This window comes from Oncorhynchus clarkii, chromosome 24, assembly GCF_045791955.1.
Source record: "Oncorhynchus clarkii lewisi isolate Uvic-CL-2024 chromosome 24, UVic_Ocla_1.0, whole genome shotgun sequence".
Lineage (NCBI taxonomy): Eukaryota > Metazoa > Chordata > Actinopteri > Salmoniformes > Salmonidae > Oncorhynchus > Oncorhynchus clarkii.
The window spans coordinates 39,479,070-39,491,572 of record NC_092170.1 but is presented as its reverse complement, the minus strand read 5'-3'; the positions used below and the strand labels follow the sequence as shown (position 1 = coordinate 39,491,572).

General features: G+C 45.3%; 1 protein-coding gene across 1 annotated transcript in view; it reads left to right on the top strand.

Moving 5' to 3' along the window:
* Positions 1-2,514, top strand: part of LOC139382656 (vomeronasal type-2 receptor 1-like) — a 32,323-nt gene extending 29,809 nt beyond the window's left edge. Inside the window, 4 exon segments of the mRNA XM_071126746.1 lie at positions 19-843; positions 940-1,164; positions 1,318-1,441; positions 1,628-2,514. Of these exon segments, the coding sequence (XP_070982847.1) occupies positions 19-843; positions 940-1,164; positions 1,318-1,441; positions 1,628-2,514 (2,061 nt within the window).
* The last annotated feature ends 9,989 nt before the right edge of the window (positions 2,515-12,503 follow it).

The window sequence follows — 12,503 nt, the reverse complement described above, 5'->3', positions numbered from 1 at the left end:
TTTTCTGCATTTTATCAGGTCAGTTACTTCTCTACATGTGCATGTCTGAGTGATAAAGGTAAATACCCCACATTCTTCCGCACCATCCCCAGCGACTACCATCAGGCAAAGGCTTTAGCAGCCCTGGTCAAGCACTTTGGCTGGACTTGGATTGGGGCGATACAGTCCGATAATGACTATGGCCGGAATGGGGTCCAAGCCTTCACTGAAGAGGTTAAAAAACTTGGGGTTTGCATTGCGTTCGTTGGGACAGTGTTACGAACCTACCCAAGCAGTAAAATCCTTGATGTGGTGGACATGATCAAACAATCAACAGTCCAAGTCATCCTGTCATTTGTTCCTGAGGGTGACCTTTACCCTCTGATGAGGGAGGTGGTGAGGCAGAACATAACACACATTCAGTGGATCGCCAGCGAGGCTTGGATCACAGCAGCCCGGCCCTCCACCCCTGAAATATATAGCTCCTTCGGTGGTGCCATAGGATTTGTGGTGCGAAAGATGGCCATCCCAAAGCTACGACACTTTCTCATGGGCATCAGTCCATACACAGATCGAAAGGCTGCCTTTGTGAGGGATTTCTGGGAGAAGATGGTGGGTTGTCGGCCTCTCTCAGCCGGTGAGCCCTCAGTCTCTGAGAGGAGCAGTAAGACGTGTACTGGAGCGGAGACACTTGTGGACTCACAGGATCTGTTCTTCAATGTCACACAGCTGAGAGTGTCTTATAATGTGTATAAGGCAGTGTATGCTGTTGCACATGCCCTTCATCACTTAATATTTTGCAAAACAGAAAGAGAAGGCACGATGAGACCATGTGTAAATCTATCACAGATACAGCCTAATGAGGTGAGCTGAGGAGGGGGATAAAAAGCATTGGCTTTTTCTTGTCCTACTACTATTCATGCAAAAACATTCATCTTTTCTCCTTCTTCTAATCGATAGGTCAGTGATCAACTGAAGACTGTGCATTTCATAAATCAATTCGGTGAGGCTGTGTTCTTTGACGAAAATGGAGACCCCCCTGCCTCGTATGACGTCATCAACTGGCAGCTGAGGGCAGGGCAGGTGCAGCATGTGACTGTGGGCCAGTTTGGCTTAGCTGCTAACCAGGCCTACAAGCTCAGCATCCAGGAAGATAGCATAGTCTGGAGGACAGGGAAACTGGTAGCTATAGCAACACACCTTTGACAGAATATTTAGGGTAGAAAGATGAGTTACAATAATTTATTTATTGACAGTATTTGCATGGAACATTGCAAACTACTACTAATAACAATATAATATAATACCACTACTATACATATTTACTTTCCTCATTAGATTCCTGTTGCAGTGTGCTCTCAAATCTGCCCTGTTGGAACCAGAAAAGCCCAAATCAAAGGAAAATCTGTCTGCTGTTTTGATTGCATCCCCTGTGCTGATGGGACAATAGCCAATGCAACGGGTAAGCCAGCAGTCAACACACTGCAATATCAACAGGTAGGTTTAGAGTCAACACAATGCAATATTAACAGGTAGGTTTACAGTCAACACACTGCAATATCAACAGGTATCAACAGTCAAAATGAAAACTAATTTGTGCTGTTAATGAACTATAAGCTGGTGTTGTGTGTGAGTTATTCAGGAGCAGCGGACTGTAGCCCATGTCCACAGGAGTACTGGTCCAACGACGGGAGGGACCAATGTATCCTGAAAACAGTCGAGTTCCTGTCTTACCACGAACCAATGGGAATCGCTCTTACTATGGTGTCCCTGCTTGGGGCCTGCCTGTCATTTGCCACCATGCTGGTGTTCATCCACTATAAGGAAACACCAGTGGTCAAGGCCAGTAACTCTGAGCTGAGCTCTCTACTGCTGTTCTCTCTCTTCCTGTGCTTCCTCTGTCCCCTCACCTTCATCGGCAGGCCCACCGCCTGGACCTGCATGCTGCGCCACACCACCTTCGGGGTGACCTTTGCCCTCTGCATCTCCTGCATGCTGGGCAAGACTATCGTGGTGGTAACAGCCTTCAGGGCTACCCTGCCCGGCAACAGCGTGGCAGGGAAGTTTGGGCCCTCCCAGCAGAGGATCATCGTGTGCTCCTGCACCGTGGTTCAGATATTTATATGTGTGCTCTGGCTAAACCTGAACCCACCTTACAGGGACTTCAGATATAGTCATTGGAAGATAGTTCTAGAATGTAATACTGGTTCCGAGACTGCATTCTATGCAGTGTTGGGATATATAGGTATTCTTGCAGGGATATGTTTGGTTCTGGCTTTTCTGGCTCGAAAGCTGCCTGATAACTTCAACGAGGCCAAATTCATCACCTTCAGCATGCTCATATTCTGTGCAGTCTGGATCACCTTTATCCCAGCTTATGTCAGTTCTCCTGGGAAGTTCACTGTAGCTGTGGAGATCTTCGCTATTCTGTCTTCCGCCTTTGGATTATTGATTTGTATTTTTGCTCCAAAATGTTATATACTTTTTATAAAACCAGAGAAAAATACCAAGAAACATGTCATGGGGAGGAATTGAAACAAACACTTGTGACGTGCTCAGCTGTGGCTATTCAAGTATGTACGACTTGATTATTAAATGAGCTTTTCTTTCGTGTAGCTAGCACTTTAAAGAAATGTCTTCGCAAATTGCTGAGTGCTAAATAATCACGTTTGAAAAATATGTATTTTCTGTGCTACACTACTTGTCTAATACTGTATAACACATCCTTTTTCATCCCCCCTGCTGCTGCTGCGCAAAGGGAAAGTACTCAGCCTTCTGTGTACTGCTTGTTTAATTAGAGTATATACTTGTTTTACCAAGATGTGTGCAGATAAGTCAAATGTTTATACATACAGTAACTCATCATAAAATCTCATGAAGATTGTCCTGTTTTATTTCAGAATAACTTCTTCCTAACCTAAGATAAATATTTAACCTATGGTACATGGTCAATATTGCTCATAACTCAGTAGAGAATGTATTATAAACGTTATTACTAATAAAATAAACTATATATACAAAAGTATGTAGACACCCCTTCAAATTATTGGATTCAGATATATTTCAGCCACACCCATTGCTGACAGGTGTATAAAATCGAGCACACAGTCATGCAATCTCCATAGACAAACATTGGCAGTCGAATGGCCTTACTGCAGAGCACAGTGACTTTCAATGTGGCACCATCATACCTTAAGGGAACATTTTGACATTTCGTGTATAGTTAGTGAGAAAGTCCATATTGGAAATGTACGGTCCCTTACTAGACTTCCGAAAACATTTCTAAAATTCGCGGTCGGCGTCGGGCCGTGCGGTAGGGCCGGACCTACCGGGAAGTCATCAAATGAACTTTGTTGGACATTCGGTTTCCGTTTTATAAAATAATCAAATTTTGGTCAATTTTTCCGCTGTCCCGGAAATTCCCACAAGAGGGCATAAGGAATCATATTGCAATTGTACAAAACATCACGAATCACGACGGGGCCTTATCTCGAAAACGGAAAGTATTTCGAAGCCGAAACTTGGTGAGCGTAGGTTTGGCATAATGGGCAGTTGGCCCAGAACAAGATGGCGTCTAGGCCTCAACGGTGTTTGAGTTATGGCAATTTCTCTGGAATTAAAGGTCCAAAATGGAAATAGAGAAATTATTTTTCCACTTCACGTCAAAGTCAAGGAGCCTCCGGTGTCAATAAAAAAAGAACCAGCCATTTATCTATCGTCATTTAAGAGAAATCGTACAATGACATATTGGGGATGTTCAAAGATAGGCGTTTTTTTTTTCAACAGTTACAGATCCAGTTGCAAGGTGTTCATACGAATCTTTTGTGCTGTGGAGCTCTGCGAGATTTCTGTGATTTTCTATGATTTTCTGAAATAACACACACATACCAAACCCTCCGTAAATAACTCAGTTCTTAACGTAAAGACTTAAAACTCAGGATTATGTAAAGGCATACCCCAATCAGGATATGAGTTTATTTATAGTGCCAACCGGAAGTGCCTTAAATGTTGTCATAGTGGCTGTTTCCAAGGGTTAAAGAGGTCAGATCTTTTCAAAACTTCATATGTGTGATTAGGCAACCCCCATGAACTGTAAGTCAGTCATTTCTCCCAACAGATGTCAAAGAAAAGCTCTCACACACACACACAGCAAGGATGGAGTGACAAAGTGCGGTGCTTAAAGACACAGAGAGCAGGCAATGGCATTACCATAATCCCTAGGCCGTGCCGAGTTCAACGAGATATCCTGCTTGACCGTAGCTCGCTCGGTCTAAGCGCAGCGACCATTAGAAAAGTAGGCCCAAAATGAAGCCTGCCCCACAACGTCATTTGATTTTGGGTGACAGAGGGAGAACCGTTAGGGTGAGAAGAAAACTTCCACCACAGGAATGTTCCTAAGGTCCTCCCGATCTGTGCAAGCCTAACCTTGACTGTGTGGCACTAACCCTTAACAGTAAAAATAAGGTGTTTACATCAAACAGTTTGCATTGACTTCTCTCCCCATAGGAATACATTGCCTGCACCCCTAAATTCAACCTGAAGCCTATATGGGTTATGAATGCCGTATGAACCTGTCTTCGGTAACAGTCCATCAGGCCACTATGAGGTCTACCTGTGTTGATTATAAGCTTCCTGGACCAACCGGAAGTGGTTAAAATCACCCTAAAAGTGTATATCCATACCCTGCCACCAGTTTTGTAGACATAGTGCATTCAACCCTGTGTAAATCAGTCAATTCTAAACGTAAAGACTTCAAACTCAGGATTCTGTAAAAGCATACCCCAATGAGGATATGTGTTGACTTATAGCTTCCTGTGCCAACCGGAAGTGCCATAATTGGTGACTCAGGGGCTGTTTCGAAGGGTTAAAAAAGTCAGATCTGTCCAAAACTTCATATATGTGATTAGGCAACCCCCATGAACTGTAAATCAGTCATTTGTCCCATAAAATTTCAAAGGAAAACTAAATCACACAGATACACAACTTGGAAGGAGGGACGTAGTGCGTAGAGACAGACATTGCCTGCAATAGTTAGCTTTGTTCGAGCTAAAAAAGAACCGTCAGACCTAGAGTTCTGAAACTTTAGAAACCTGTTCTAGACCTCCGGTCAATAGTGCGTGGTGAGTTAGGTGGCTCTAGAAGGTTCTCGGACCGAGAAACAGCCTCGTACATTTGCAATGACTTCAATTCATTTTGACCATTACGAAAATGACAACATTTAGAAGAGTCTCAGAGACGCAAGACTAGGTGAATTGAAACCGGCTCGGCCCATAGAGACGGACCCCAACGTTTAACTGATTCATTAATCTGATTCAAGTTAGTCGAGACTTGACAGTTCATGCAGCTTTTGTATTCTGATCTTTGTATTCTTATCATAGTATTCTGATCATTGACTTCTGAACGCATCGTGGGTCTGATAGCAGAGTCTGGAAGCAGAGAAAACAGACTATGACTTTGGTGACTGGAGTCTCTGACAATTTTATGGGCTTTCCTCTGACGTAGCCAAATTGGATCTATGATCGTACGCTATCCATTTATGTTTTTTTAATGCTATTTTAATATATGAGAATCAACCAATGATATCAGGCCACACCCAGCCATGATTACAGACACCTGTGTGTCTTTTGATACTATATAAATGAGTCATCTCACAGTGTTTGTCATTATACCCTGATGAAGACAACTTTCTTGTCGAAACGTTGGACATAAATAGTTTTGCATCCGAGCTCCTAGACTGTACGGTTCTCCTTTATGTTTTTAAGTGTTTCACTCCGCTAGCCGGCACCTCGTCTAAACAGGTGTTCCACTCCGCTAGCCGGCACCTCGTCTAAACAGGTGTTCCACTCCGCTAGCCGGCACCTCGTCTAAACAGGTGTTCCACTCCGCTAGCCGGCACCTCGTCTAAACAGGTGATCCACTCCGCTAGCCAGCACCTCGCCTAAATAGATGTGCGTTTTTTTCACCTCTAGACTTTCCTCTGACAGTGCCTATTATATAGGTCCTGGATGGCAGGAAGCTTGGCCCCGGTTATGTACTGGGTCGTACGCCCTACCCTTTGTAGCGGCTTAAGGTAAGATGCCAAGCAGTTGCCATACCAGGCGATGATGCAACAGGTCAGGATGCTCTCGATGGTGCAGCTGTAGAACTTTTTGAGGATCTGGGGACTCATGCCAAATCTTTTCAGTCTCCTGAGGGGGGAAAGGTGTTGTCGTGCTCTCATTACATTGCCCTCTTTGGGTAGGTCACCACCAAGCCACAGAAAAACACAGCCATTTTTTCCAGCCAAAGAGAGGAGTCACAAAAAGCAGAAATAGAGATAAAATTAATCACTAACCTTTGATGATCTTCATCAGATGACAGTCATAGGACGTAATGTTACACAATACATGTATGTGTTGTTTGATAAAGTGCATATTTATATAAAAAACCTGAGTTTACATTGGCGCATTACGTTCAGTAGTTCTAAAACATGCGGTGATATTACAGAGAGCCACATCAATTTACAGAAATACTCATAAAAAACATTGATAAAGATATGACTATTATACATGGAACTTTAGACACAATTCTCCTTAATTAACCTTCTTCCCGCGGTGTATCCCAAATACTCTGTTTCCTCTAACCCCACCTAACACTTGGCAGAGTTTGACGTGAGCCCTGCCTTCCTAAGTGCATCTAACACTGCCTTTACCCGGGGTAAGTGGGATTCCCAATCTGGGCTGCAGATCCCCACATCATCTAAATAAGCTGCGGCGTACGCTTGGTGCGGTTTTAGGACCTTGTCCATTAGCAGTTGAAACGTAGTTGGGGCCCTGTGTGAGCCGATTGGCATGACGGTGTATTGAAACAAACCGTCAGGGGTAGCAAAGGCTGCCTTTTCTTAGGCTCTGGGGGTCAGAGGAATTTTCCAGTACCCTTTGGTTAGGTGCAGGGTCGTATTGTACCAACCAATTTTCTCCAGTATTTCATCTACTAGGGGCATGGGGTAGGCATCAAACTTGGAGAGTTAATTTACCTTCCAAAAGTCGTTACAGAGCCGCAAAGACCCATCGGGCTTGGAGACCATCACAAATCGACTAGACCACTCACTATGTGACTCTTCGATCACTCCAGCTGCCAACATTTTCTCCATCTCTGCTCTAATTGCGGCCTGTCGAGCCTCAGGTACCCAATATGGCCTCATGCTCACTTTTCTCCCTGGTAAGGAAACAATATCATGAGCCGTAACCTCAGTTCGGCCGGGTCCCTCTGAAAACACATCTCTATTTTTCTGGATCAGGGTTTTTACTTCCTGTACTTGTGCTGGGGACAGAGTAGGTGAAATATTTACTTTGGCTGTTTGAAAAAAGTTTGGCGTTATAGTTGCAGCATTTTCCGGTCGATTTCTCAGCCAAGCATGATGAAGAAACGGGAGCAATTTCGCCTACAAAAATTATATTTTTGGAAAAAAGGAAAATTTGCTATCTAACTGGGAGTCTCCTGAGTGAAAGCATCCGAAGTTCTTCAAAGGTAAATTATTTAATTTGGTTGCTTTTCTTATTTTCGTGAAAATGTTGCCTGCTGCCAGCAGAGCTAGCATAGCATTATACCATGATAAACTTACACAAATGCTTGTCTAGCGTTGGCTGTAACGCATATTTTGAAAATCTGAGATGACAGTGTTGTTAACAAAAGGCTAAGCTTGTGTTTGAATATATTTATTTCATTTCATTTGGAATTTCATGAATAGGAAAAGTTTCTAGGGGTATTTATGTCCGCTGCGTTATGCTAATGCGTTTGAGGCTATGATTACGCTCCCGGATACGGGATTGCTCGTCGCAAGAGGTTATTAACAAGTCCAATACAGCAAATGAAAGATAAACATCTTGTTAATCTACCCATCTTGTCAGATTTTTTTAATGTTTTACATCGAAAACACAACATATATTTATGTTAGATCACCACCAAATCCAAAAAAACACACAGCCATTTTTCCCAGCCAAAGATAGAGTCACAAATGCAGAATTAGAGATAATTCCAAGGTGCAGCATAATAAGTGTTCATGGCTTTTTAATAAACAAACTGAACACTGGAACAAAACAATAAATGATGTGAACAAAAAGAAACAGTACCCCACTTCACCATAGTTTTTTTTCGCCTCTTAGCCCGCCTCCATGGCCTCTTTACAGCGCCGACCCTCACCGCCGACCTTGTACTGGGGACCCAAGCCACGGGTACCGAATGGACGGGAGATTCCGGCGCCGGACAGGCGGGAGACTCCGGCAGCGCCAGACAGGCGGCAGACTCCGGCAGCTCCGGATTAAAGGGCGATTCTGGCCTCACCTGGCTGACTGACGGCTCTAGCAGCTCCTGGCTGGCTGACGGCTCTGGCAACTCCTGGCTGACTGACGGCTCTGGCGGCTCCTGGCTGACTGATGGCTCTGGCGGCTCCTGGCTGACTGGCGGCTCTGGCGGCTCCTGGCTGGCTGGCGGTTCTGGCGGCTCCTGGCTGGCTGGCGGCACTGCCGGCTCCAGGCTGACTGACGGCTCTGGTGGTTCCTGGCTGAATGACGGCTCTGGCAGCTCCTGGCTGACTGCCGGCTCTGGCAGCTCAGGACAGACTGGTGGCTCTGGCAGCTCAGGACAGACGGGAGACTCTGGTGGCTCAGGACAGACGGGAGATTCCGGCAGCTCCGGAGTGAAGGGCGATTCTGGCCTCGCCTGGCTGACTGATGGCTCTGGCAGCTCCTGGCTGGCTGATGGCTCTAGCATCTCCTGGCTGACTGACGGCTCTGGAAGCTCCTGGCTGATTGACGGCTCTAGCATCTCCTGGCTGACTGACGGCTCTGGAAGCTCCTGGCTGGCTGGCGGCTCTGGCGGCTTAGGACAGACTGGCAGATCTGGCGGCTCAGGACAGACGGGAGACTCTGGCAGCTCAGGACAGACGGGAGACTCTGGCGGCTCAGGACAGACGGGAGACTGGCGGCTCAGGACAGACGGGAGACTCTGGCAGCTCAGGACAGATGGGAGACTCTGGCGGCTCAGGACAGACGGGAGACTCTGGCAGTGCTGGGCAGGTGGAAGGCTCTGGCAGCGCTGGACAGGCGGGAGCACCTGTAGGGAGAAGACGAAGAGACAGCCTGGTGCGGGGGGCTGCCACCGGAGGGCTGGTGTGTGGAGGTGGCACCGGATAGACCGCACCGAGCACCGAGCCTGCCTAACCTTACCTGGTTGAATGCTCCCTGTAGCAAGGCCAGTGCGGCGAGGTGGAATAGCCGGCACTGGGCTGGGCTGGCGAACCGGGGACACCACGGGGACACCATGCGTACATGCCTGGTGCCATGTACGCCGGCCCGAGGAGACGCACTGGAGAAAAGATGTGCAGAGCCGGCTTCATGGCACCTGGTACGATGCCCACTCTAGCCCGGCCGATACGGGGAGCTGGGATGTAGTGCACCGGGCTAAGCACGCGTACTGGGGACACCTTGCTCTCCACCGCATAACACGGTGCCTGACCAGTACGACGCCCTCTCTCTCCACGGTAAGCACGGGGAGTTGGCACAGGTCTCCTACCTGACTTCGCCACACTCCCCGTGTGACCCCCCCCAATACATTTTTGGGGCTGCCTCTCAGGCTTCCAGCCGCGCTGCCGTGCTGCCTCCTCATACCGGCACCTTTCTGCTTTCGCTGCCTCCAACTCTGATTTGGGGCGGCGATATTCCCTTGGCTGTGCCCAGGGTCCTTTGCAGTCCAGAATATCCTCACAAGTCCAGTACTCCAAATATCGCTGCCTCTCCTGCTGCTGCTCCTTACCACGCTGCTTGGTCCTTTGGTGGTGGGTGTTTCTGTAATGGATGTCTTCTGGACATAGAGAGGAGGACCAAGGTGCAGCGTGGTAAGTGTTCATGTCTTTTTAATAAGCAAACTGAACACTGGAACAAAACAATAAACGATGTGAACAAAACACTCACACGGAAACCAAAAGTGAAACCCAGGCTACCTAAGTATGATTCTCAATCAGGGACAACAATTGACAGCTGCCTCTGATTGAGAACCATACTTGGCCAAACTCAAAAACAAACATAGAAAAACAAACATAGACTGCCCACCCCAACTCATGCCCTGACCATACTAAAACACAGACAAAACCAAAAGTACTAAGGTCAGAACGTGACAATCAGATGACACTCATATGACATCATGTTATACAATACATTTATGTTTTGTTCGATAATATGCATATTTATATCCACAAATCTCGATTTACATTGGCGCCATGTTCAGAAATGCCTCCAAAATATTGGGAGTCTTTACAGAGAGCTACGTCAGATAACAGAAAAACTCATCATAAACTTTATCGAAAGATACATGCTTTACATATAATTAAAGATACACTGGTTCTTAATGCAACCGCTGTGACAGATTTTTTTTAAATGTTAGGAAAAAAGCTTACCATGCAATAATTTGAGACGGCGCTCAGAAGTAAATATATTTCTCCTCCATGTTGGAGTCAACAGAAATACGAAATTACATCATAAATATTCCCTTACCTTTGATGATCTTTCAACAGAATGCAGTGCAAGGAATCCTAGTTCCGCAATAAATCGTTGTTTTGTTCCATAATGTCCATTACTAGTGTCCAATTAGCTACTTTTGCTAGCACGTTTAGTTCACATGTCTAAAAGCTGGCGCTGGTCCAGGCGAACTCGGACGAAAACTTCAAAAAGTTATATTCCAGGTCGAATAAACTGGTCAAACTAAGTAGAGAATCAATCTTCAGGATGTTATTATCATATATATATACAATAACGTTCCAACCGGAGCATTCGTTTTGTCTACAGAGAAATGGAACACAAGGCGATATACAGTGCCTTGCGAAAGTATTCGGCCCCCTTGAACTTTGCGACCTTTTGCCACATTTCAGGCTTCAAACATAAAGATATAAAACTGTATTTTTTTGTGAAGAATCAACAACAAGTGGGACACAATCATGAAGTGGAACAACATTTATTGGATATTTCAAACTTTTTTAACAAATCAAAAACTGAAAAATTGGGCGTGCAGAATTATTCAGCCCCTTCACTTTCAGTGCAGCAAACTCTCTCCAGAAGTTCAGTGAGGATCTCTGAATGATCCAATGTTGACCTAAATGACTAATGATGATAAATACAATCCACCTGTGTGTAATCAAGTCTCCGTATAAATGCACCTGCACTGTGATAGTCTCAGAGGTCCGTTAAAAGCGCAGAGAGCATCATGAAGAACAAGGAACACACCAGGCAGGTCCGAGATACTGTTGTGAAGAAGTTTAAAGCCGGATTTGGATACAAAAATATTTCCCAAGCTTTAAACATCCCAAGGAGCACTGTGCAAGCGATAATATTGAAATGGAAGGAGTATCAGACCACTGCAAATCTACCAAGACCTGGCCATCCCTCTAAACTTTCAGCTCATACAAGGAGAAGACTGATCAGAGATGCAGCCAAGAGGCAAATGATCACTCTGGATGAACTGCAGAGATCTACAGCTGAGGTGGGAGACTCTGTCCATAGGACAACAATCAGTCGTATATTGCACAAATCTGGCCTTTATGGAAGAGTGGCAAGAAGAAAGCCATTTCTTAAAGATATCCATAAAAAGTGTTGTTTAAAGTTTGCCACAAGCCACCTGGGAGACACACCAAACATGTGGAAGAAGGTGCTCTGGTCAGATGAAACCAAAATTGAACTTTTTGGCAACATTGCAAAACGTTATGTTTGGAGTAAAAGCAACACCCTGAACACACCATCCCCACTGTCAAACATGGTGGTGGCAGCATCATGGTTTGGGCCTGCTTTTCTTCAGCAGGGACAGGGAAGATGGTTAAAATTGATGGGAAGATACAGGACCATTCTGGAAGAAAACCTGATGGAGTCTGCAAAAGACCTGAGACTGGGACGGAGATTTGTCTTCCAACAAGACAATGATCCAAAACATAAAGCAAAATCTACAATGGAATGGTTCAAAAATAAACATATCCAGGTGTTAGAATGGCCAAGTCAAAGTCCAGACCTGAATCCAATCGAGAATCTGTGGAAAGAACTGAAAACTGCTGTTCACAAATGCTCTCCATCCAACCTCACTAAGCTCGAGCTGTTTTGCAAGGAGGAATGGGAAAAAATGTCAGTCTCTCGATGTGCAAAACTGATAGAGACATACCCCAAGCGACTTACAGCTGTAATCGCAGCAAAAGGTGGTGCTACAAAGTATTAACTTAAGGGGGCTGAATAATTTTGCACGCCCAATTTTTCAGTTTTTGATTTGTTAAAAAAGTTTGAAACATCCAATAAATGTCGTTCCACTTCATGATTGTGTCCCACTTGTTGTTGATTCTTCATAAAAAAATACAGTTTTATATCTTTATGTTTGAAGCCTGAAATGTGGCAAAAGGTCGCAAAGTTCAAGGGGGCCGAATACTTTCGCAAGGCACTGTAAAGACTACTCTCTGGCTTTCTGCCAGACCAGTGACTCAAATAGCTGCCATCCGGTCCCACATCACACTAGAG